The 24,102-nt window shown below is 38.1% G+C and overlaps 2 protein-coding genes across 5 annotated transcripts in view; one reads left to right on the top strand and one right to left on the bottom strand.

The window, feature by feature from the left end:
- CMSS1 (cms1 ribosomal small subunit homolog) overlaps window positions 1-24,102 on the bottom strand; it is a 361,068-nt gene that overhangs the window by 293,126 nt on the left and 43,840 nt on the right. The window lies entirely within an intron of this gene.
- Window positions 1-24,102, top strand: part of FILIP1L (filamin A interacting protein 1 like) — a 284,630-nt gene that overhangs the window by 232,533 nt on the left and 27,995 nt on the right. The window contains exon 1 of one of the 3 annotated variants that reach the window (XM_027824058.3): window positions 9,144-9,279. The exons of the other annotated variants lie outside the window; for them this stretch is intronic. Coding sequence (XP_027679859.2) covers window positions 9,269-9,279 — 11 coding nt within the window. The 5' untranslated portion in view covers window positions 9,144-9,268. Of the gene's footprint in view, window positions 1-9,143; window positions 9,280-24,102 lie in introns of those variants that run through there. 3 annotated transcript variants of the gene reach the window in all.

Genomic DNA, 24,102 nt, shown 5'->3' with positions numbered 1-24,102 from the left:
CTGATCAACTCTGTTAAGTAACAACGTAACATCTCTCAAAGAGTAAGTCGTTAAGACCCTAAAATTTAAAAATGTATTTTGTAGAAGAAATGTACACTTTATTCCACATTAGATTTTTTTTAAATCTAAAGTTCTAACACTACATTAAATAAATCAATGCATCTCTTAGCATACACTTGGTCCTACACAAAAACAAATCAAACACAGACATATGCGCTATGATTACAAACCAACTTTGTTTATGGACTGTAGTTATCCTTCATCTAAAGAGCATTAAACTTCACATTTTTATTTATTTATATTATTGTAGTACGAGGAACATCAGCCATGAACCAGGACCCCTTTGCACTCGGTGCTGTACAAAACACACAACAAAAAGATGGTTCCTACCCTAAGGAGCTTACAATTCAAGTATAAGACATGAAACTAGAGATGGATACAGACAGCGGAGGGAGTACAAGGAAACAATATTGTCAGCATGCTCGGCAGTGGTCTCAGCACACCAACAGCCTAACCATTCTCAAGTTTTTTGTAGGCATCATGACAAAGGAGAGTTTTAAGGAGGGATCTGAAGGAGGACAATGATGTAGCTTCACAGACATTTACAACAAGCACCTTCCAAGTGTGAGGAGAAGCATGGGAGAAAACGCAAAGGTGCCTGTTTAATAATTTAACAAGCTGGCATCCTGAGCGGACTGGAGCACTGACAGCTCAATATGGAATGAGAGGTGACAGGTAGGCTGGGGAATTGGCTGTGAAGCTATGTTTGATGCAATAAAGATGGGGAGTCAGTGGAAAGATGCAAAGAGAAGGGGTGATGTGATCAAAGCAGCAGAGTAGAAAAATGAACATCTGAGCTTGAAGGCTGGAGCCAATGTAAGCCAAAAGTGAGGTTCTACTGGAATTCCTTTAGTTTGGAAGAAGTTATTGTGGGAAATAACATTCCAAGAAATAGAACAGAAATTTTATCCACCCATTTAATTAAAAAATGGATAACAGGGCTGAATAAAGTTAATTGGAACTACTTGAGGTAACAAAAAACAAAACAAAAAAATAAACACTCAACACCACCATAACTTCCCACCATGGGAAACCATTTTGCATCCGATGAAGTGAGCTGTAGCTCACGAAAGCTTATGCTCAAATAAATTTGTTAGTCTCTGTACTCCTTTTCTTTTTGCCAATACAGACTAACACGGCTGCTACTCTGAAACCTGTCATTTTGAAGAGAGTGCAGGATAAAAGTGGAATTTCAAGGAACGGAAGATTTAGTGTGTGTGGGGGGGAGGTTTAAGCTCTGAATATGAATTGCTTTAAAGTCACTCCCTTGTGCCCCAGCAAAGTTTTCTGGAACGAAACACTTTGCCATTTATTCAAGCATTCAGATCATCCCCTGTATGGTTTTCTTAGCAACTGTCCAGTCTGCGCGCAGTGTACCTGAAAGTATCAGGTTGATGAAAGCATTCCCAAATACCAATGAATCCTTATCATTGCTGAATTTAAGATGAGAACATCTCTGCTGACTTGTCCTTCAGAAGCTTCCATAAAATGGGAGATTAACCAATACCCTTTTGAATGTATTCACTCTCCTCCTACCTCAAGGATATTGTGGAATTTTTGTTGCAGATCTCAGGAGCAAACTGGTATCTGAAGCCTGCAAAAAAAATTCCCAAAACCCAAGAGACCTCCTTGAACAGTACCAGCTATGGGCAACGCTCATACAAAAAACTAAGTATGTACCATACACTAGGAGATCAAGAAATTCCGTAAATACTTTTCCAGACTAGAGAACTGAACCACACCAAATTCCTAAATCATTGACTCATCAGATAGCACAGCATTTCTGAATCCCAAATGGACCAAAGTTTTTCAAGTTGTGTTACATCCCTAGAAATCCACAATTCAAAACAGTTCATCTGGGATGTATTAACCACTGTGTTAGTTCAGCACAGATTCCTTAAGCAGATACCAAAATGATCAGAATCCTTAAAATACTGTTATAGCCACTGTATTGTTATACAGTGATTAGTGTCTGGCCATTGGGATAGTAAGAAGCAGAGTTGCGTTTACTTAGGAGACAACAAAAGATTTTTTGGTGCTAGTGAATCCTAACAAAAAATATCATTTGAGGAATATATTTTTTTATATGTTTATACAGATATACAGTAAGCAGCAGCGCTCAGAATCACAACTAACATAACCAATTACCTTCAGCAGACACTTTCTGTAATGGTTACACTTTCACTGCCTAAAGCTGCAGGTAGGGGGAGATGGAAGCCACCATGGCGGGGCGGGGGAAACTACAATAACGAAACAAAAGATTTGAGTATATTTTAGTCCTGGACTGGCCCTAATCAGTGATCAGTAAAACTTTTGATAGGCCATGGCCCGTAATGAATCTTGTAGCATTTGGGATATCAGAACCAACACACTTAATGACAGATCACTTCAGCCTGCATGCTGGGCCTCACATTCCAAGGCATCTCTGGAGCAGGTGTACTAAATAACAAGCAGGGAAACTGGAGGTCTCAGTCATGCATGTGAAGAGTCAGATGGGAGGAGATATAAAACTGTGCTAAGAAGCTGAAGGGACTTAGGACACCATGAAATACTTCCCGGGCCTATCTGTTTCAAGGCCTTGACAGGCGAATCCCTGTGCTGACACTTCTTGAAGCCTGGTCTACATGGAAAAGTTGTACTGGTTTAACTTATGTTGTATTTTAAAATGGATTCAGTTAAACCAATGCCAGAGTGTCCATAGAGGAGTTTATACAGCTATAACTACATTCTTTCATTTCACTTCTTAGGTTAAGCCAGTGCTACTTTCTCACAAAGACAAACCATAACGGGGACCAGGATTCATGGTGAGGCAGATCTGAAGTTGAAGAGCAGTAGGGAAAACTATAAATCTGACATGTTAGGTTAGGGTTAATCTTGTCCTGATTAAACATAGATGTTAGATCACCAGCCTTTTCTGCTGGAGCACAATGACTAAACAAAGAGACGTTCTTTAATGCCGTTTCCAAGAACGGTCATGCATGCACAGCATGGTCCTCTCCAAAGCACAGAAATGCATCAGAGTCTATAAACGATAACTTCTTCCTGGTGCTGATGAAGTACTATTGAAGCAGCTGCACCACTTGCAAGGGCAGCTCAACTACGCATACACATTTACAGAGTAAAAATTCAATGCAGACCAAAAAAAAAAAGCTAACTTTTAAAAAAATGTTAAGTTTATATGTAAGACCACAAAATGTTAGAAAATTATCCCAATTCAGTGTGGGGGGAAAAAATACATGAGGGGGAGGCACACTAACAAAACTGACATCATTATAGGCTTAGAAAACCTGCCAATTCACCAGCCAAATAACATTCAGTTACACCTACAGACAAAATCTCAACTATCCCAATTTTCTTCTTCTTTATGTTTCATGTCCTCTAACACCCCTCTTAAATGAGCATTAGTTTAGGTGGGGAAGAAGAATGTATATTAAATACTTTTATATTGCTTTGGGGCAAACTTTGTAGTTATTTGTCCTACAATGCATTTTTCTAAAATTTTCTCAAGGTCGCACATACACAATAAGGAACCAAATGCATTATCCGGTAGGAAATGTCTTTCGACTCTGTCAGGAGAAAAGGAATCAGTGGTAAAGTGAAGAAATACAGTCACTATATGTCTCGAGACTGTGCTTTGAGGAAAAAGGACCTAACTAATCCTAATAAGAACTGGCTTAGAAGCTCGGTAGCATCTGCCAAACAGGAGAGAAGGAACATTAGATAATACAAGAGTTTGGATAGCCAATTCTCTCCCTCTGCCAAAGGAATGAAGAGCTGAATCTGCTTCTGTCCATGGCCGATAGTGAAAGCCAGGTGATACAAGAGAACGTTATCTTTAAGAACTTTCCACTGTTTCCCCCCACATATACAATCTATTGGACATCAACGGGTTTCAGACTCTTATTTAGCCGTAACAGCCTCAAAATGTATCTCAGTAAAGTGCAGAAACTAAAGTGAAGAAAAAGTTGGTCTGAAAACCAGAAAAAAAAATTTATGGTGAGATCTAGTAGTCTATGGAATAAGATGTTAAGGGAAGGGGAAAATCAAATTAAATTGCTTTAATCATGTAAAAGGGATACTATCAAATTATAAAATAAATGTACAGCCTGATCTTGCTTCCATTTAAATTAATGGCAAAATTCCCACAGACTTCAATGGGAACAAGGCTAGACATGTATTCACAAATAAAATACACGATTATTAGAACAAATATTTGGACATCAGTTCACCTGTTCGTCATGTATGTTAGGCAATGAAACTAAACTGGTCAAGTTCACTTTGGTTCTCATTCCCTAAAATCAACAATACTTTCTGTTACCTTTGATTTTCCAACAGTGTGTGCAAATGTTTATATATGATTGCACAACCCACGTTCTCCAAAAGAAAAAATGGTCTCAAAAGTATGTCAATTTTTTAAATTAAAATTGTAATTTTTCAATTTCTGTGGCTATTTGTTATAATCCAAATTTTGGACCTAAACTACTTGGTAGTATCCTTTTAAAAGTAAAAAAGAATTCTTCAGGCTACACCAACATGAAACTAGCTGACTGAGGCCCTATTTCAGCCAAGCATTAAAACACGTGATAAAACTTAAGTAGGTGCTTAAGTCCATCCTGTTCAGCAAAACACACAAGCAATATGTTTAAATGCTTTGCTGAACTAAAGTCCATGATCAATATTTCCTTTTTTTTAATCTTAGATGTGAATTGCAAATGGAAGAGAATCAAATGCTAGAATGGTTAGGGTTATGAAACTGTAGCTAGGAATGGCTTGGTGATGGAAGTGTGGGGGAGACAAGAGATTTAATAATGGACAGAAGGGGAAGAATTTAATTAATTTAATTTTAAAGTCAAAACATGTAACTAACACACATACCCATCATCACCCCAATCACTTTCCTTGCATGTTATATGTCCTTCCCTATCCTTCATGTGCTTGTGTCTTTTTAGCTCTTCTCTTCAAGTAAGCTCTTCCACAGGGTGGACACTATCACAATTTAAATAGTAAAATTAAATTGAAGAGTAATCAGCCAACAACAAAATGCATTCAAGAACACACTACAGGGAGCAGTCCTGCTCTGGCACAGGATAGACTAGATGACTTAATAGGGTTTTCTTTTTGTCTCTAATTTCTATGATTCTTTGGTTTTTCTATCCTGCCGTAATACTTATGAGTGCAACAACAATTTTGAAAACTATGATTAGTCACTAAGGAAACAGAGCTTGTTTTCAGGGAGACAGAGAAGCAAAATGACCTAAATAATAGGCTTTCCCCTCTCTTATCTAATTCTTCTATGGTAGAGAACAGTGGTCAGCCCTTAATGTTCTGCAGTCCCTCTCAATGATGCAGTAAGTTTCACTCACGAGCACTGCATTTTTTTACACACTGAGTACAAGGTCGGATCCATCATTCTGTAGAATGAAGATCGCTTCACTCCCCCTGCTAAATCTGAACTGGCAGCAATGTAGGAATTTAAGTAAATTGTATGGGGCAGGGACTATCTTTTTCCTCTTTTGGTACACTGCCTAGCACAATAGGGTCCTGCCCATGACTGGGGCTCCTAGGTGTTAGTGCAGTACAAGTAATAAATAACAGTAACAACAAAGTCACTTAGCAACCTTAAAATAGCAAAGCATTAGCATAAAACAAGGTGTTGGGCACTGAAACATCAGTAAACTCTGTAAGGACACAAACCTAAGAGAAGCTCCTGGAAGATGATGCGTGACTAAACCACTCATTAATGCCAAGAGGACTGTCTCTATATTCAACACTAACATATATGATAGACAGCATCTTGCGGGATTGTGCCCTGATACGACAGAAACATGTGAGCATAATCAATCATTTCTGGAGGATACATATAGTGTTTTAAAATATAAATAATTTTAAAGTGTTTCTGTTGCTTTGCATATAAAATTAATTTAAAAGAACAGGACACTCCAGCATCCTGACAACTTCAGCATCTTCACTGAAACCAGCTCAGCTTCAGCAGCGGGGTCTACGGAGCCTTTGAAGTGGCCACAGTTTTGGTTTAAGCCACTCAGAGCTCCAAAACTGAAGGCTCCTGGGCAGCGTAGAATGTTAAGTAGGTGCATTCATTACAACAGAAACACTGCATACCCAATATAATGACAAAACGGAATCACTGACTGATTAGGGGTAAACAAATGAGTACTGACATGTACACGGTGCATGGTCGTCACTGAGACTAGGTCTACATTGTAGCTGAAATTGTGACTCCCAGCCCAGGTAGGCAGACAAGCGCTAGCTCTGCTCAAGCTATTGCACTAACAATAGCAGTGTGGATATTACAGCATGGGCTAGCCAACAAGTACAAACCCGCTTTCACCCCAGGGGGCAGTACTTGGGTGGGTAGCCTGTGTCCCCACTCATGATGCAATGTCCATGCTGCTGTTTTTAGCACGCAAGGTCAGTCAACCCATGCTGCAGTGTAGACATATCCTGACTGAGGGGGAATTCCTGGCTCTATTGAAGTCAAAGGGAATTTTGCTATTTAATTCAATAAAGGCAGGGTTTCTGGACTAGAGGTGTAACAGGCACCAAGGAAGGCTCTTGGGAACCTATTACACTGAGACTAATTTTTTAAAAATTATATTAATCAATTCTTACATATTTCCTTCACACAAAATTCTTCACTATTTCAACTTAGTACTTGGAATAGTCGTCTATCCCAGCCGTTATTAAACTGTGACATCATAGAGGAAGCAAGTGGAAACAGGTAATTACATACTTGGCAGATGCACTGTGGCAAAGCTGCTTTGCAACAGGCTACAGATGTGAACATTTTTATTGCGGAGCAGGATTAATTAGGAACACTACAAGGTCATACTTTGGCCATCCCTGCTGTAAACACGGATTTATAAACAGGGGGATTTGCATTCCCCACCCAAGCAGGAGAATGTCACAAACTTACAATGAGCACTATCTGGGCTTTGTTCCTTAACAGCGGGGTGTTCCTGTAGCAGCACAAAACAGAGCCAGATTGGGAAGGCTAGTCCGTTTGTTTTATAAGGATGCTGGGATATTCTACTCCTCCAAGTTTTGCGCACACAATTCTAATAGACCACATTATGTGGAAGGGCACTTGGAACCTAGGTGAACTTAACATGGAGATAGGATCAATCAATGGAGAGCAGGCATGAAGTGGGGAGAGAGGGACACGGAAGAAAACAGAGTAGGGAAGGACGACGGAAAGAAATGCTTGCATTTCCTATCTTAAAATGTTACATAGTGCTGCTATGCTCTGTTAAACAGCTGCCGAGACCCACACTAAGGAGGTGGCTTTTCAGTGGAGAGTGAAGTGAGCTACAGCACCTCAGTGCGGTATTGTGACGGTTAATTAACATTTGTAAAGCACTCTGATGAAAGGTGCTTGTACAGCGTAAAGTATTATTTCCTGGTCAAACATATGTTAGTTAGGGGATCTGAACACCAATTTCACCCAATGGACAGTTATCTACATATAGTGCTAAAAAAATTATGTTGTTCTGTCCATAGGACTAGTAAACCATAACAAGGCTCGAACGCTTGTCTCTGTCACCAACAAAATAAAAGGTATTAACGTCACTCACCTTGTCTCTCGCATAATAAGGCATATCAGTCTCCCAAACACAGGTTGGGAGGGATTTATATATGGGCATTTATAATGCCAACTAGGTTTGAAAGATGGACAGGTCTGATCCCCTCTCATGCAATACATACACACACACACGTATGTATGCACCCATTACACCCACACATACTCACGTCTACACACACAAACACACACACACACACACACAACAGAATTTGGAATAAGTTCTGCTGCAGTAGTGGTACAAAGAGATCCACTGAAATTTCTAAGTAAAGCATGAACATCTTTTAAAGGACAGAAGTTTGACCCAATGTGTTTTTTATGCTTACACTGTCTTTTCCATAAAATACATATTTTTTGGTATTTATTTGTTCTAGTACCTGGAAACAATATCTCTATCTAAACACAAGTACTCTCCATCACACTGGCCTTATTACTCGCATTTAAATAAAAATGTTCTATTATGAGCTTTTTAACAGATTCAAGTAAGCACACACACCAACTCATCTGAAGACTAAAATTTCAAGGGGTGCAAATGAAGCAGATGCATCCATAATCCATTTAGCTGAGCAGAACATAAGTTTAGAAAGCACTTAATGGTCTAATTCTCATATCAATATGTAAGGGTTTATTCAGTTAACTCCCATTAACCCTAAGTGGGGCTTCAACAAACGAATCCCCTACATATTGCATATAGTCCCCCAATGTTTTTAGGGTGTGGTGGTGGGGCTGGAGGAGAGGAAATCAGAGATATATTTTAAGTCCTACAGTTATATCTTCCTGTTTGTCCCCTCAGTCCCTTAATCAAATGATTTGTTTCTTTTAAAACCTTCTCACTAAAAATAGTTGGTCAAACTCCTAATTGCCTAAGCTGAAACACAAACATGTGAAAAGGAAAAAAGGGTTTTGTGGGAAAAACATTGAAGAAAATAAAATAGGATTTCATCTGGCATTCCCATCATCACTTGAAGAATTGTTTTGTAGTTACATCATCAGGAAATAAAATACTATCCTCTGAGGACCCTGACTCTTTACAGAAAGTAAAAACGAGAAGGCTTGAAGCTCATATCACTTGCAGAGGAGTTCAGCTAAACTCACATTTTTTGTCATCTTAAAAACAAAAAAAAAAAGGACAAACCCCTGCCAGGCCACTTCATTAAGTCAGATGCCCATGTTTTTTCTAATGCTGGGCTAAGCAACTGAGAGGAAAACATTATAAAATAATCAGCTAACGACTTTCCATGACTTTATTATCAATAATAAAGAGGAACTGCCGTTACCCATGCCTTCCGCACATTCTTTTTGACCATGAACTGGGTAGACAAATGAAATATTTCACACAGTCCTGAGCGTCAGCTGGAGCCAGAACACATTAATAAGCTTTCTAAGTTCTGGCTATCACTAAAGTACACTAGTCAGACACGACGAGTCTGCACAACACCGAGTTCCTTATATGGCAATACAATGACGTAATGCTCCATAGGCTTGGGGCATGCAAGGAGTCTATCTCTCATTGTTTGGTGTAACTGCCGGAATGCTCACATCTCTGATGCTTAGGAGAACTGAAATCCCAACACCATAGAGCAATAGCTAAACCAGGGAATTCTACAGTCCATGCATATAAGGTAAGAGAGAGGTGGGAGGAAAGTTTCTTTTAGCAACCAATGGCCATTTCTGGTTAAAAAATCATCAGCATCAATAATTATTTCCAAAAACACTGGATTCAGAAGATGTGTCCTGTTGCTCAAAACTAGCATAACTATTGAAACAATTTCTAAACTTTCCTTCTTTTTTAAAAAAATCCTGCAGATGTAACAGATGAGGCATTTATTTAATGTTAAAGGGGCAGGGAGAGAGCTATGAATTACGCACACTTTCCAAATGGGCTGGACAGAATAATGACTGCATTTAAAACTGTGGAAAGAATCCAACTGTATTGTAATACATTAAATAGAGCTACTGCATTTCTCTTTATATGGTGTTTATATGTTTACGTGATATATTAGAAGACATGCATACACACGTGCATACTAGAATTTATTTGTACTTTTGAACATCTTTTATTGTAGTTTAAAAAAAGGCATTTAAATTGTACTCTGAGCGTTGAAATATTGCTGGGAGCACAACTTTGTAATAAGGTTACACTTTGTTTAAAAGCATAAACTAATTTAATTTCTACAAACTATTCAAGTCCTAGGCACTAGTTCCCTCTTCTGTGTCTTGTGTGTAAATGTCAAATAGAAAGAGGAAAGAACTGTCAGATCTTCGTTTCAAGACTTTTAATTACTGGCCATCTAGCAAGTGACGATGTTTTAAAAACTAGAGCTAATTCATTACCTTCTAGAGCTGATTCTGCAAGGTCCTAAACTCCCAGCAGTTGAGAGTACTCAGCACTTTTTAGGAGGTGCTCAGAATGTTGCAAAATCAGACTTGAATATGATATGGTGCTTTATGTCTGCATCCTGAAGAAACACTCCATTCTCTGATACGACTATGGACCCAATCCTGTAAACTGTTACTCACAGGAGTAATCCTTACTCATAGGCATAATCCAAGTGCAGGCAATTGAACTATGCAGGCAAGCACAGACTCAAGCACAAAGGTTTGCAGGATCAAGTCTCAAGTGTACACCACATTTTCGTTATTCTATAGTCAATAAATTAAATATGCAAATTAAGTTCTAAGACAAATAAAGTCACACGAACACATCCTACACATTAACCCACCAAGTAAAACAAAAAGCTCATATTCATTACTTTTTCAAAGCATTATTATTAACTGTCCACAAGATCAAAAGGAGTCTGCATAAACCGTTGGCGGAGGTTTATTTTTATTTTATGAAATATTGAAAAACCTGCAAGATTCTAGCTTGGCAGTATACATGGAAGAATGAAAACTGTTGCATCCATAACCATTGATACACTCTCACCTATATGTGGCTTTAAAGACAAGCTACAAAATTTAGTGTTATGAATTTTTTTTAAGAAGATCTTTTTCCCCACAATAGACTAAGAACTAGGGCTGGCTGGAAAAGTAAAACACTGTCTTAATATTTTAGTTATAAAATGTTCTGCTTTTTGGCAAAAAATTGGTTCTGTAGGCATTTTCCAGATAGCTCCAACAACTTAATTTATAAACTGAAATTTAATTTCAGTGGTAAATTGGGTACTTCTGTATTATTAGCATTGGCATTTAAATAATAATCTCTCTCATCCCTGCTTTCAAGATAATCCCTATAATAATGAACAGACAGCATTCACACCTCAGTTGATGCTTTCAGTCATGCTGGCTACATAGCTGACAAGAAAATGCTATATTGATTTGCAGAGTGAAAAGAATCCTAGCAACCAAAATAATTGGAAGTTTAATTTTTTTAAATAAAAGTTTGGATTCCACTGCCTTAACCCCTACAACTTTTTTGCCATACCTGTGGCCTTCTATCCTCTTTCTGCCCCTTCCCTCCCACATGATCATTTAACAAAACACAGAGGTAACGGTGTTCCCTCATTATGTCCAACCAATTTAATTTAATGCATGATTTAGTAAGTTAAACAATGTAATTACCAAATGTACAAAGGAGAAATATTCACTGAAGGAAAAAAAAGACCAGACTGCTTAACGCAGAGTCCAGTAACAGATTCCCAGAAACTGCTCGTTTAGTCAAAGAACAAGAGATTTCACAACAATTTGACAAGGAAACAACCACAGACAACTAAGTTATATGGAAATATTTCATATGCAATAGAAAACCTGTTTATTTGATAAAGGCTGTAAATGGAAATGGAAAAATTCCACCCTTAGTAGAGAGACTATTCAGCTCTTTTGAATCTAATAGAGAAGGAGGGAAACAGAAACCATTAATTACTGTTTCAACAATACCCACAGTACCATCTGTACTATAAACTGCAGTCAGCCTGATGCAAATCATGGCATCAATCAATGCCTTAACACCTGTGTTCCCTGTAGTCAGCCTTTTTTTAATTTTAAGGGGAAACACTTTATTTTGCACTTTCTTAAGCCAATTCTGTTCTCATTTACACTGGCATAAATCTGGAAAAACTTCACTGAATTTACACTGAAGTAGCTGGCCCACTGAATTTATACATCTGCAGCTCTTTGCTCTGCTCCTTTCCCCATTTTATCATTTATTGCTAGTGTGAATTATTTCTGCCTATCTATACTGACTTTTAATGTAATACAAATGTATTTAAATTGGGTACAGCCTATTTTAGGGAAAGATCTCATTATGATGAAGTCAGAAGTGTCGTCTTTATCTTTTTTTTCCACTTTCCAAAATCAGTAATACTTGTTATTCTGATTAATTGCTTGAGGAATGTATTGAGGACATTTGATTACCAGTCTTCAAATGTATATTTTCTTTATTTAAACGTAGTATTACAGTAGAAAACATTACAACACTCAGTGTGAAAAGTTAATAGTCCATGATAACTAAGGACTAACCCATTAGTTGTATGAAATATCATTTCTCAGAAAAACTGCATGATGCTCCTATTTCCCCTCCCCCAACAAAAGAAATAATATCTAACTAGTTTTCCATCTCTAAATAACAGTACTTTAAATCTTCCCCCTCCCCAATCAATTCTAGATAAATCATGTCACTGCTTGACTCTGCTAATTACCAGCACTTTTGTATGATTTTCATAATGTTGGGATGGATTCTTCAAAAAGATCCAAAAAGCCCTTCCTAATTGCACTCCCAACTGCATTTCCCATTATGTACAAATTCTCAAAAGGTCCATGCCTTTTTAATAAAGATCTGTGCCAAATGTACTTAGAGATGGGAAAGTGAAAGATTACTAATGGTGTACATTCTTTTGGAACTGTTCTGCAAGCAACTTCTGTCAACTCCTGGGTGTGGCAGTAACTAAATAATACTGATGCATTTACAATTAAAAACTGGTAACTGCAAGATAGTATCCTAAATATTTTATACTGTAGAAGTAATTAAAAAACCTTTAAGACCATTAAGTCAAGTTTTTAAGTTCTGACTCACACAGAGTTCAGTCTAATGCTTTTCACCTTTCATCTACCTGGTAAGAACATAACTATACAATACTGCTAATGTGAATTATTTTGAATTGTTTATGTCTGTCTGTCTTTCATTGAGTGGAACTCCTGAAACTCCTCTGAGCTAGTTTGACGCAGCTGATAGGCTGGTCAGTTCAACCACTGACTCTTCAAAAAACATTTAGTATTCATCTCCAGGTGGGTATGAGATACCGCCAAAAAATACTAAATTTAAGGCCCTTTTAGATAAAGTAAGTCAATGGGAGCTGAGGCACTCAGCACCTTTCAGGATTAGGCCCTTAGCTTGAAGTCTGCCACTGTTTTCTCTTAATGAGACAAGAGCCAGTTTTGTTTGAGTTTTCAGGGCCAAGATTGCTCCTATTGAAGTCAATAATAAAACTCTCATTGACTGACCAATGGTGCAGGATCAGGCCTTCAGAACGGTCTTTCTCAAGCATTCAGACTCATGAGAAAATGTCTTTAAAGTGTTTTTTGTAGCACTCAGTAACCTCGAGTTTGCAAACACTCTCTCAGTGCTGTCTCCACATTAGGGCAGCTGAAGTGGGAGAGAAAAAGGAGAAGGAAGAGGGAAATGAGAAGGGAAGAGAAAACTTTAAGCAACAATAGATCAGATTCTGTGAATGAAAAATTAAGGCATATATGACAAAATAATGTCATAATATAATTATTTTTTAAATAAAGTAAACGAAGTGGATGAATCTCATTAGAAACTGCTGAATATTAAAACCAATTTCACTACAGGGCATTTCAAAAACAAACAAATAAAAAAAGATTCCTTTTATCCTGCTCATTCAGGTGTACAATGCACCGTGCCCTTTCCTGCCGCAAAGGCCACCCTCCTCCGTGCATGTCCCACCATGTACATGCTGGCGACATGCGTAGCCCCTTTTTAGTTCAGCTTCAGGCAGAGCATACAGCCAGCTGAACTTCTCCAGAACAGAGTATACAGACACTGAGCCATCTGAGCGGAACACAGTCACCTTACAGGTTAATATTCCGGGGGAGCTGAGCAACGGTAGTCCCGAATGGCACGAATTAGAATTGCGCGTGCTCAACCGTTCAGAAAACTAGATTCTACGTATTTCAGGTTGGGCACCCAAAGTAAATGACTACTTTGGAAAATTTGGTTTTAAGAAGTGCAGCACTTTTCTGTCCTGAAAGTAAAGTAAAACCTGATTTACTACCATCTGAATCGGGGTTTTCTGGACCTTTAGAAGCCTTTGTGAGCAGTTAGGTGGGCTTTCATTAAAAACAAAAAATAAAGCACACCCTCACTGATCCTGCAAGGACATCGTTCATGTCTGCCAGAATAGACCAGAACTGAATATCCATTTCTATGTTTGCGCAGCACCCAGCACAATGGGTTTTAATCCAAATTGGGGTCTTTAAGTGCTACTTCAGCTTTAAAAAACATAAAGCAAAAAAACCCTTTTGGACAAAAAATTTTCAGGGCTTTTTTTAATATTTCAAAATTCTAAAGACGACGACACAAGTCCAATTGCATTTTCCTTTATAGGCTCCCACAGAGCTGCCAAGAAACAGCAGCATAGATATAATCCTCCAATGTCAAGGCAAATTTGGCAACAATTTACATTTTATAAAGATATGTCTTAAGCCTAACATTTCAATGAAGTTTCTGTAGAATTCAGTGTAAACAGCTGGATTTTTTTTTAAATTAATTAAATTTCTCCTTCAGTGTTTGCAAAACCAATATTGCAGCTTGTGCATGACAAACTAAGAGAGAAAACTAACTAGACACACAACTGAAACTAAGACTGTATCTGCACTGTGCGACAGCATGGACTACTGCGGTGCCCACGCTGAAGTGTTACGCTCTAGCTGCCCTGAGTATATCGTGTTGGTGCAAACTAAAAGGTACATAGTTCGCATTAACTTAGTCAGGACTATGTTAATGCAAACTAGGTACCTTTTAGCTCACGCAAGCAGCATCCATGCAGGACAGTTAGGGTGCAGCATGCTATTGTTCGCTACAGTTCACATCCCCCATAGTCCGAACTCAGGGCCACATAGATGAGCCCTCAGTAGCCTATTGTCGCTGCTCTGAAAAAAGGTACACTGCGTAAACAGAAAAAAAGTAGATTAGACCTTTAAAATTATTTTATTTTTAACAATCTATGGTGTTATGTGTATATTGACAAGAACGGTGCTAAAATTATTTTTAACCTAGGTGTTTCTTTAAAATAGTTGTCTTTATCCATTTTCTGGTATAAAACTTACATGAGATGCAGTCATCATATCCAAACTATAAGAATTTAGGAGATTTTAACAATATTAGACTTGCCTATAAATCATCTGGAACTAAATATGTGATGTCATCCATCACATCAGGGAAAACGAACTCCCAAACCCTGCATGTATTATAATTAGTTACAAATCGACTACATGGGGGCAGGGTGACCAGATAGCAACTGTGAAAAAACAGGACAGGGGGTGGGGGGTAATAGGTGCCTATATAAGAAGAAGCCCCCAAAATTGGGACTGTCCCTATAAAAATGGGACATCTGGTCACCCTACATGGCGGGGGGGGGGGGATGCCTAGTAACCCCCTTAGACCTAATTTTCAACTTTAAAATATTCCTTCCAGTGTAATACTTTTTTCAGGTTTAGCAGAACTTTCAAGTGGAACACTTTTGTTTCAGATCTCTCTGAAACCGCTGCATGAATAAAGTAGGCCTAATTTGTAAGGACGGACACCTAAATAGGGCACCCAACTCCACAGCTGAATACCTGAAATTCACCACTGAGCACTCTAACTTGGGAGCACATTTCTGAAAACTAGGATCTCCAAGTTCTGCTAATGATTTTGCATGTGAACAAAACAAGTGTTCAGTTAATTTGTGTGAAAAGATCTCTCCCTATTACAAAAATATTCTTGATTTGCAAAGTATCATCATGCACTCTTTTATATAATGAGATAAAGCCTGTCACCAGCAACATAAATTATATTCCCAACTACAACGACTTGCATCCTGGACAGTGAAATCGCTAATATTGAGAGGCCCGAACTGTTTTTCTCCTAAATTTCAAAAAAAAAAAAATTCTAAACAGGTCTCCCTGATACAAAGGGGGAAATTATCAACCCTCCAAAACAAGCTTTGCAACAATCTTAATATTGCATCTAGTAAAGAGTGCAACCCAAACAAAGCAAACCAGGGAGACTTGATTTGTTGAGGATCAGAGGCAGTTGTTCTTGTGACTTGAGAATAAACATGCACGTGCACTTGCTGTCCTGCTGCTCCTCTCTGGGCTGGTAGTAGACTAAAAGTGACAAAACTCTCCAATTTAAATTCCTTGCTCGCTCATGAAAGAGAGATGGCAGGAGAACAGAAAGGCAATATAGTATTCATTACACAACTACATCCATCTTAACACACTAAGGGCAACATTATCCGAAGTGGCCAATTTGGGCCAGTGATTTTAGGTACCTCTATTTCTTGGTGCCCAAACTGAGACACCTTCAAGCTTGATTTTCAGAGGTGCTAAATGCCTATCATCACTCCTAGTTACTTTAATTGGAATTGTGGGTGCTCAGCATCTCTGAAAAATAAGTTTCAAGGTTCCTTGAGGTGGGCACCTAAAATCAGTGGCCACTTTGGAAATTTCTGGCCCAGATAGGTTGGGTTTGCTATTGCTTTGACCTGTCTCTTCAGCCTAGAGGTTTAAACTGTTTCCACCATCCTTTTGAAGACAGAATTTTTCTACTTTGATGAGAAGTCATGAAAAAATTGCAGGTTTTAAGGAGGGTCCAATTTAGGTCCTGTCATTGACCCTTAGATATACTCAGGCTAACAAGGTTTGGTAACAAATCAACAGCAAGAACTTCTAGAGATAAGGTTTTCTTTTCACATTCTGCATTTGAACTCACTTTTAAATTAATGATAAAAAGTTTTATTATTTATAATGAATAAAAGTGGCAACTGAAAATAGGGAAATATATCCTAAACACTACAGATCATCAGCAAAGGCAGCAATGGTATTGGGATAAGAAAAAAAAAAAAATCAGACAGAACACCCAGAATAATTTTGCAAAAAGAACAGGAGTACTTGTGGCACCTTAGAGACTAACAAATTTATCTGAGCATAAGCTTTTGCGGGCTACAGCCCGCTTCATCGGATGCATGCAGTGAAAAATACAGTAGGACGATTTTAACCTTAACTGATCACTCTTATTATAGTGTGAATGGTAACACCCATTGTTTCATATTCTCTGTGTATATAAAATCGTCCTACTGTATTTTCCACTGCATGCATCTGATGAAGTGGGCTGTAGCCCACGAAAGCTTATGCTCAAATAAATTTGTTGGTCTCTAAGGTGCCACAAGTCCTCCTGTTCTTTTTGCGGATATAGACTAACACGGCTGCTACTCTGAAACCAGAATAATTTTGTAGTTTCTATGTTGCATGAAAACTGTATGTAGTATACAGATTTTACAAGGAAAACAGCCACTTGATTTCACAAGAGCTTGTCTTTGGGCTTGGGTATGATTTCTAATACGCACTAACATGCTGTGCATTAATGGGTCTACGTAGACCCTGCGCGTGTGCAGTGAAGGCTCCCTAGTGCACTTTAACAGATTTACGTTGAAATGCACTACGAAACCTGTAGGATGCACCAGCAAAGTCTACATGAACCCACTAATTCACAGCATGTTAGTGCACTTTAAAAATCACACCCCAATGGTGCTCGTTACCCAACCACGTAGATAAGCTCTTTGATTAAAGTAATGCATGTAGCCAAAGACGGTCAGCCACACAAAGACAGAGAGGCATAAATCAATTCTTGGTACAATAAAATGGTGAGGGAAATGCTGTAGAATGACCAGTTAATGAAAGAAGTTTTTTAAAAAGGATTAATGCTCACACTGAATCTTCATCTAAGTACCTTTACTGAGGTGAGGGTGAAGGGTGATATGCAGACGTACAGTCCTTCTGTTTCCCCATAAATGCATTGTTTTATTAGAGACACAAGGAATAGGAAACAGAACAGATATGGAAAAATAAGTCTCTCTCTTGGCTTTAAAGGGATAGACCAGTTATAAACTACATTAAGAAACTATTGGCCACAGTGAGCATAGCTATACCCAGTAAATCCACTTTTTTTCACTCTACCAATTTTAATTTCCCCTCCATGAAAGAAAGAAACCTTTGGTTTCCAAAGCAAGCATGTTAGCCACTGCTTGTGTTTAAACAGCTAGACAACAGAGGCAGATTCTGGAAACAGACTACTGTTCATATTTGAAGTGAGTATATGACTAAAAGGATCTCCAGCTGTGGCCTTCATGTTAAAGCAGAGAATTTGAATGTAAATGCAGTAAAACATCAAACAACAGGAAAACAGAAAACCCTATTTTGATACACAAGAAACAATTGATCTTTGTCTCTTGATAGTCAATAAAAAAAAATCAGTGGTTCTCAAACTTCTGTATTGGTGACCACTTTTACACCGCAAGCCTCTGAGTGCGGCCCCTGCTTAAAAATATTTAAAAATTTGTTTTTAATTTAACACTATTATAAATGCTGGAGGTGAAAGTGGGGTTTGGGGGTGGAGGCTGACAGCTCGCAACCCCCACATAATAATCTCGCAACCCTCTGAGGACTCATGACCCCCTCACCCCCATTTGAGAACCCCTAACCCCTGCTTTAATTAATAGATTAAGAATAGTTGCTTCAACAGGGCTATTTTTGTCCCATCATGTGTTATTAAAGAAGTTATTTAAATTTATCAAATGTACCTATCTAATAGCCCATAGTCACACTTACAATATGGTCCTTAATACATGATTCACTGAGTAATATCAACATTAGTTTTTGACTGTAGACTCCCATCCTACAATCTACTCTTAAAAAAAACCAACCTGCAACTACCTCACAATCAGCCCCTCAGGCAAGAGCCTGGAATAGGAAATATTCTTATTGACGTGTTCAAGGCTTATGGTCAACAGACACAGGTTCTAGTGAACCAGGATACGATGCAATTTCCAACCTCGACTTGTTCAGATCTAAAGATGTTTAGCAAGAATGATTCAGCTGACCTCAAAAGGCTGGGGAAGATCATAGACAGACAAGCTGTCCCCCAGATATCCAAAGATCCCATCACACTTTGAATTGCACTTAGAACCAAAAAGAAATCTTTGGAGAACTGATAACGTATTTTCAGAAATTAACACTCTACAGCAGGCCTATGTGGTGGTAGTCTGCACCAGTGATAGCTTCAAAGTGGTCTTGATTAATAACCTCAGGTACAGCACACTGCCATCAATTCAGATTGGCACATTAGCAAGAAATGGATGGATTCACCTTACCAGGCGTAGATGAAAAGATTCATATTTAGATCATAAAGGAAAGTTATGTATAAGGGTTTTTTTTTTTCACTGCAAATATAGTTCCCATTTACTTTTGATTTTGTTATTAAACAAATCCAGGCCATTTATGTAAACCAAATTTACTAGGGTCTTTTGTTTGTTTGTAAAGGTTTGACTATAATACTTCAGAAATTTTAGCATCAACAAAAATTTATTTTATCAATTAAGGTTCACCTTTTCTGCCACAAATACAATGGATTTCCCCACAAAACTACATCAAATAAAGTAATTGCACACAATGAAATTATAACCAGATTAGCATGAATGTATAATGTAATGGCTTACTGCAAGTGATCACCATGTGATCTAGAGGCTGACACTGGCAACTACAGCAGCCTGCTATTAACTAAAGGCTCTCTGCTTTAGCTTAATAGTACATACAGGCCTGCTGAAGGTGTAGATGAATAGGGTCATAGTGCATACATCCAACAGTATACAACAAATATGCAGTCATGCCACCCATTCTGACCCTGGCTGAGAATTTAGTCCAGACATTTATTTCTATACATGTTAAAATTGTTTCAGAGAACATCTAGTTCCTGGAAATGCTGTGGGAAAATGACATTTATGGCCAACCAGTCTCCTCTGAGTAATATGAGTTATTGTTGGAAAACAGCCATTCTCAAAGTCATCCTAAAAATATTAGCTAAATTTAAGTACGATTTTTTTTTTTTTGTATCGGGGTACTTGCTTAACTATGCTCAGTGCTGGTTAAGACATCAGCATAGCTCCTGGTGAATCACGTACCATAAAGACAAAAGAGTAACAAACGCATCATGTAATACACAACCATGGATCCACATGTTATGAAAGGAACAGAAGAACCAACAAATTACAAATATTTACCTGTGTAGTAACCACCTAAAGAATGCATGTCAGAGATATTCTTGAAGACCTGTACAGTAATATACTATGTTAAGGGATGACTTAAAGGGGTTGCACTTCTGAAAGGGACCTGAAGTTGAAAGTTTCATGATGGGCTTCATCAACAAGACTTACATCCAGCTGAATATGGCCGACACAATTCAGTCATTTCACTCATTTTTTAAAATAATTCTGATTAGAAACCAAAGACAAAATTCAGTCTTCTTCTACTCTGGCATTTTCATCAAGTTTGCAAAAAGCGTTCAAACACAGTTCCAGCTAAACAGCTTTGAAATAAAGGGCTCTGTCCTGTAGTCATTGAAGTCAGCAGCACCACTCACACAACCAAGGGCTGTAAGACCAGGTCTTCCGTTTACCCACTCAGTATAGATGGGTCAAAAACCACAGTTTTAATCCTGGTTTATGGACTACATTTAAACAGAATGTAGACAGGCTCCCCTATATAGTATTTTTATTGTCACCCCTTAAAATTTAACTATCTGCAGAATATTGTAGTATGTATGTTAATTAGCAGTAATTATGCATGCTTAGCTCTAGGATCCGAAATCAAAGCAAATTTATTTTCCCCTTGAGACTTCAGAACTGGGGCAGAAAATGCTATTGCACAAGCACTGCTACAATTCTGTGCATAATAAATAAAATTTACTTAGAAATTTCACATTTGGGGACCTGTTAAGTAGGTTGCACTTACTGCAATAATGCAGTGCTTAGTCACAGACTGGGAAATATTAACTCTATTTCCAGCCCTTCCAGAGACTTCCTGTCTTATATTGGGCTAGTCACTTAATCTTTCTTTGCCTTCATTTCCTCACCTGTGAAGGAAGAGGAAGAATACTTTCCTACCGCACAGAGGGGTTGGGAAGATTAATGTATTAATTTTGGTAAAGTGTTTTGAGATGCTCAAGAAAGGTGCTACGGAAGAATTATAAAAAGATTTTCTTCTGTAACCACAGTTAATTCTTGCACATAGTTTTCACTTGCTGTGTTATAGCAGCAGCATGCTGGCTGACACTTATATTCTGCAGAAATAACAAAATCCACCTCCATGTATACTTAGCCATAGAGAAAATTTAACAACAAGAATTCCAAGGCAAACACAGTAGTTTCTTATCTTCAAACCTTCGAGTATTTTGTAACAATAACTATTAGAAAGGATTTATAATCAGGCTGCTGAGAAGGGTAGAGTTTTCCAGCAATACATTATACAGTATGCACTTTTTTAAAAATGGAGGATGAAGAACACAGAGTTCCCCCATAAATTCAATTTATTAAAAATGTAATGAATCTGTAATCTTTGAATACAAAAATTAGTAATGGATTTCATTGGATCTGCCTTGACTTTTGAGAAATGGCAACACTTAGCCCTTTTAAAGCATTTTTCAATGTTAATCATTTGATTCTGAAAATATACTGTCAGATAGGTCAACCTTATTATCCCCATTTTATAGATGCAGCAGTTGAGGTATAGAATTGAACTTGTTCAAGCAAAAGAGGAAGGTAGAGGCACAGTCTGGATTAAACCTCAGAAGTTCTTGCCTCATAGTCCTGTTTCTCTGACCACTATACCACATCTCTCAAAACGCATCTTTCCATTTCCTCCTGTAAGCTTTCCATCTGCAAAACTATAATTTCCTGACTGACGTAAATTCAAGGAGTTCCAAATTCTGGCGTTGCATCTGAAGTTACTTGCTTTATTTCTGGCTTCACAGGCAATTTGCTTTGCAGAAAGGAAGATGGAAAAAAGATGCACTATGGTAATATTAAAAACAACAACAAACCATTAGTCAAGAAAATAAAAGCATCATCTTGGAGTGACCACAACATTAATAGTTCATAGTTTCACTTCAAATTGACAGTCAAAGAGGAAACAAGTCTCCAGAACAGAAAGAGATTAACATTTATCTTGCATGCACAATTATATGCCATTGTCATAACAACAACAATAGATGTCAATTCTAACATCAAACAAAAATGATTCAAATAGCAGTTAAATCCAGGAAAGGGGGTGTGGGGGAAGAAAGCTGTATCTCAAAATGTAACATCAGAACAGTACAGCTCAGCACTCATACTGCCATGTCCTCCAAAAGCTCTCTCTGCTCTGTGGGAGTTTTTCAAGGATAACCCCAAGTAAAACTCATCACTGTAGTCTAGTCAGTTCAGAGCTCACTTGTAACTATGTTTTTTCAAAAGAACTCACAATCAAATTTTTGAGACCCCCAGCCCCCCCAAAAAATTACAGACACACCAATAACTTGAAAACCAGATTTCCATGGGAAAAATATTACCTACTGTTACTTGTAACACCAGAGATTACTAGAACTATAAGAAATTAGACAAAACAATATTTTTCAGCACATGAACTGCCCTTTTCTAACTCCAATATATTTTGGAGTAAACCAAAACCATTTCGAACATAAGAACGGTCATATAGGGTCAGACCAAATGTCCGCCTAGCCCAGTATCCTGTCTTCCAACAGTGGCCAATGCCAGGAGCTTCAGAGGGAATGAACAGAACAGGTAATCATCAAATGAGCCATCCCCTGCCACCCATTCCCATCTTCTGGCAAACAAAGGCTAGGGACACATCAGAGCACGGTTTTGCATCCCTGCCCATCCTGGCTAATTGCCATTGATGGCCCAATCCTCCATTAACATATCTAGTTCTTTTTTGAACCCTGTTATAGACTTAGCCTTCACAACACCCTCTAGCAAAGGTTCCACAGGATGACTGTGCGTTGTGTGAAAAAATACTTCCTTTTGTTTGTTTTAAACCTGCTGCCTATTAATTTGGTGACCCCTGGTTCTTGTATTATGAGGAGTAAATAACACTTCCTTATTTACTTTCTCCACACCAGTCATGATTTTATAGACTTCTATCATATCCCCCCTTAGTCGTCTCTTTTCCAAGCTGAAAAGTCCCAGTCTTATTAATCTCTTCTCATATGGAAGCTATTCAATACCCCTAATCATTTTTGTTGCCCTTTTCTGTACCTTTTCTAACTCCAATATATACTTTTTTGAGATGTGGCAACCAGATCTGCATGCAGTATTCAAGATGTGGGTGTACCATGGATTTATACAGAGGCAATATGATATTTTCTGTCTTATCATCTATCCCTTTTCTGTGGTTCCCAACATTCTGTTAGCTTTTTTGACTGCTGCTGCACATTGAATTGATGTTTTCAGAGAACTACCCACAATGACTCTAAGATCTCTTTCTTGAGTGGTAACAGCTAATTTAGACTCCATCGTTTTTTATGTATAGCCGGGATTATGTTTTCCAATGTGCTGTACTTTGCATTTATCAATATTGAATTTCATTTGCCATTTTGTTGCCCACTCACCCAGTTTTGTGAGATCACTTTGTAACTCTTTGCAGTCTGTTTTGGACTTAACTATCTTGAGTAGTTTATCAGCAGCAAATATTGCTCACCTCACTAGGAAGATGTTGAACAGTACTGGCCCCAGTACACACCCCTGGGGGACGCCACTATTTACCTCACTCCATTCTGAAAAATGATCATTTATTCCTACCCTTTGTTTCCTATCTTTTAACCAGTTACCAATCCATTAGAGGACCTTCCCTCTTATCCCATAACAGCTTACTTTGCTTAAGAGCCTTTGGTGAGGGACCTTGTCAAAGGCTTTCTGAACATCTAAGTACACTACATCCACTGGATCACCCTTGTCCACATGCTTGTTGACCCCTCAGAGAATTCTAGTAGATTGGTGAGGCACAATTTCCTTTTACGAAAACCATGTTGACTCTTCCCCAATAAATCATGTTAATCGTGCTAATCTGTTAGTCTGATAATTCTGTTTTTTACTATAGTTTCCAACAGTTTGTCTGGTACTGCAGTTAGGCTTACCAGTCTGCAATTGCCGGGATTGCCTCTGGAGCCTTTTAAAAAAAAAAAAAAATTGCCGTTACATTTGTGATCCTCCAGTCATCTGGTACAGAAGCGGATTTAAGTGATAGGTTACATACCACAGTTACTAGTTCTGCAATTTCACATGACTTCCTTCAGAAATCTTGGGTGAATACCATCTGGTCCTGGTGATTTATTACTGTTTAATTTATCAATTTGTTCCAAAAACTCCTGTTCCTCAGATTTGTCATCTAAAAAGAAT

This window comes from Chelonia mydas, chromosome 1 (assembly GCF_015237465.2).
Source record: "Chelonia mydas isolate rCheMyd1 chromosome 1, rCheMyd1.pri.v2, whole genome shotgun sequence".
In the NCBI taxonomy this organism is placed as follows: domain Eukaryota; kingdom Metazoa; phylum Chordata; order Testudines; family Cheloniidae; genus Chelonia; species Chelonia mydas.
Note: the sequence above shows the minus strand (reverse complement) of the source record. Positions and strands in the feature narration are given on the sequence as shown.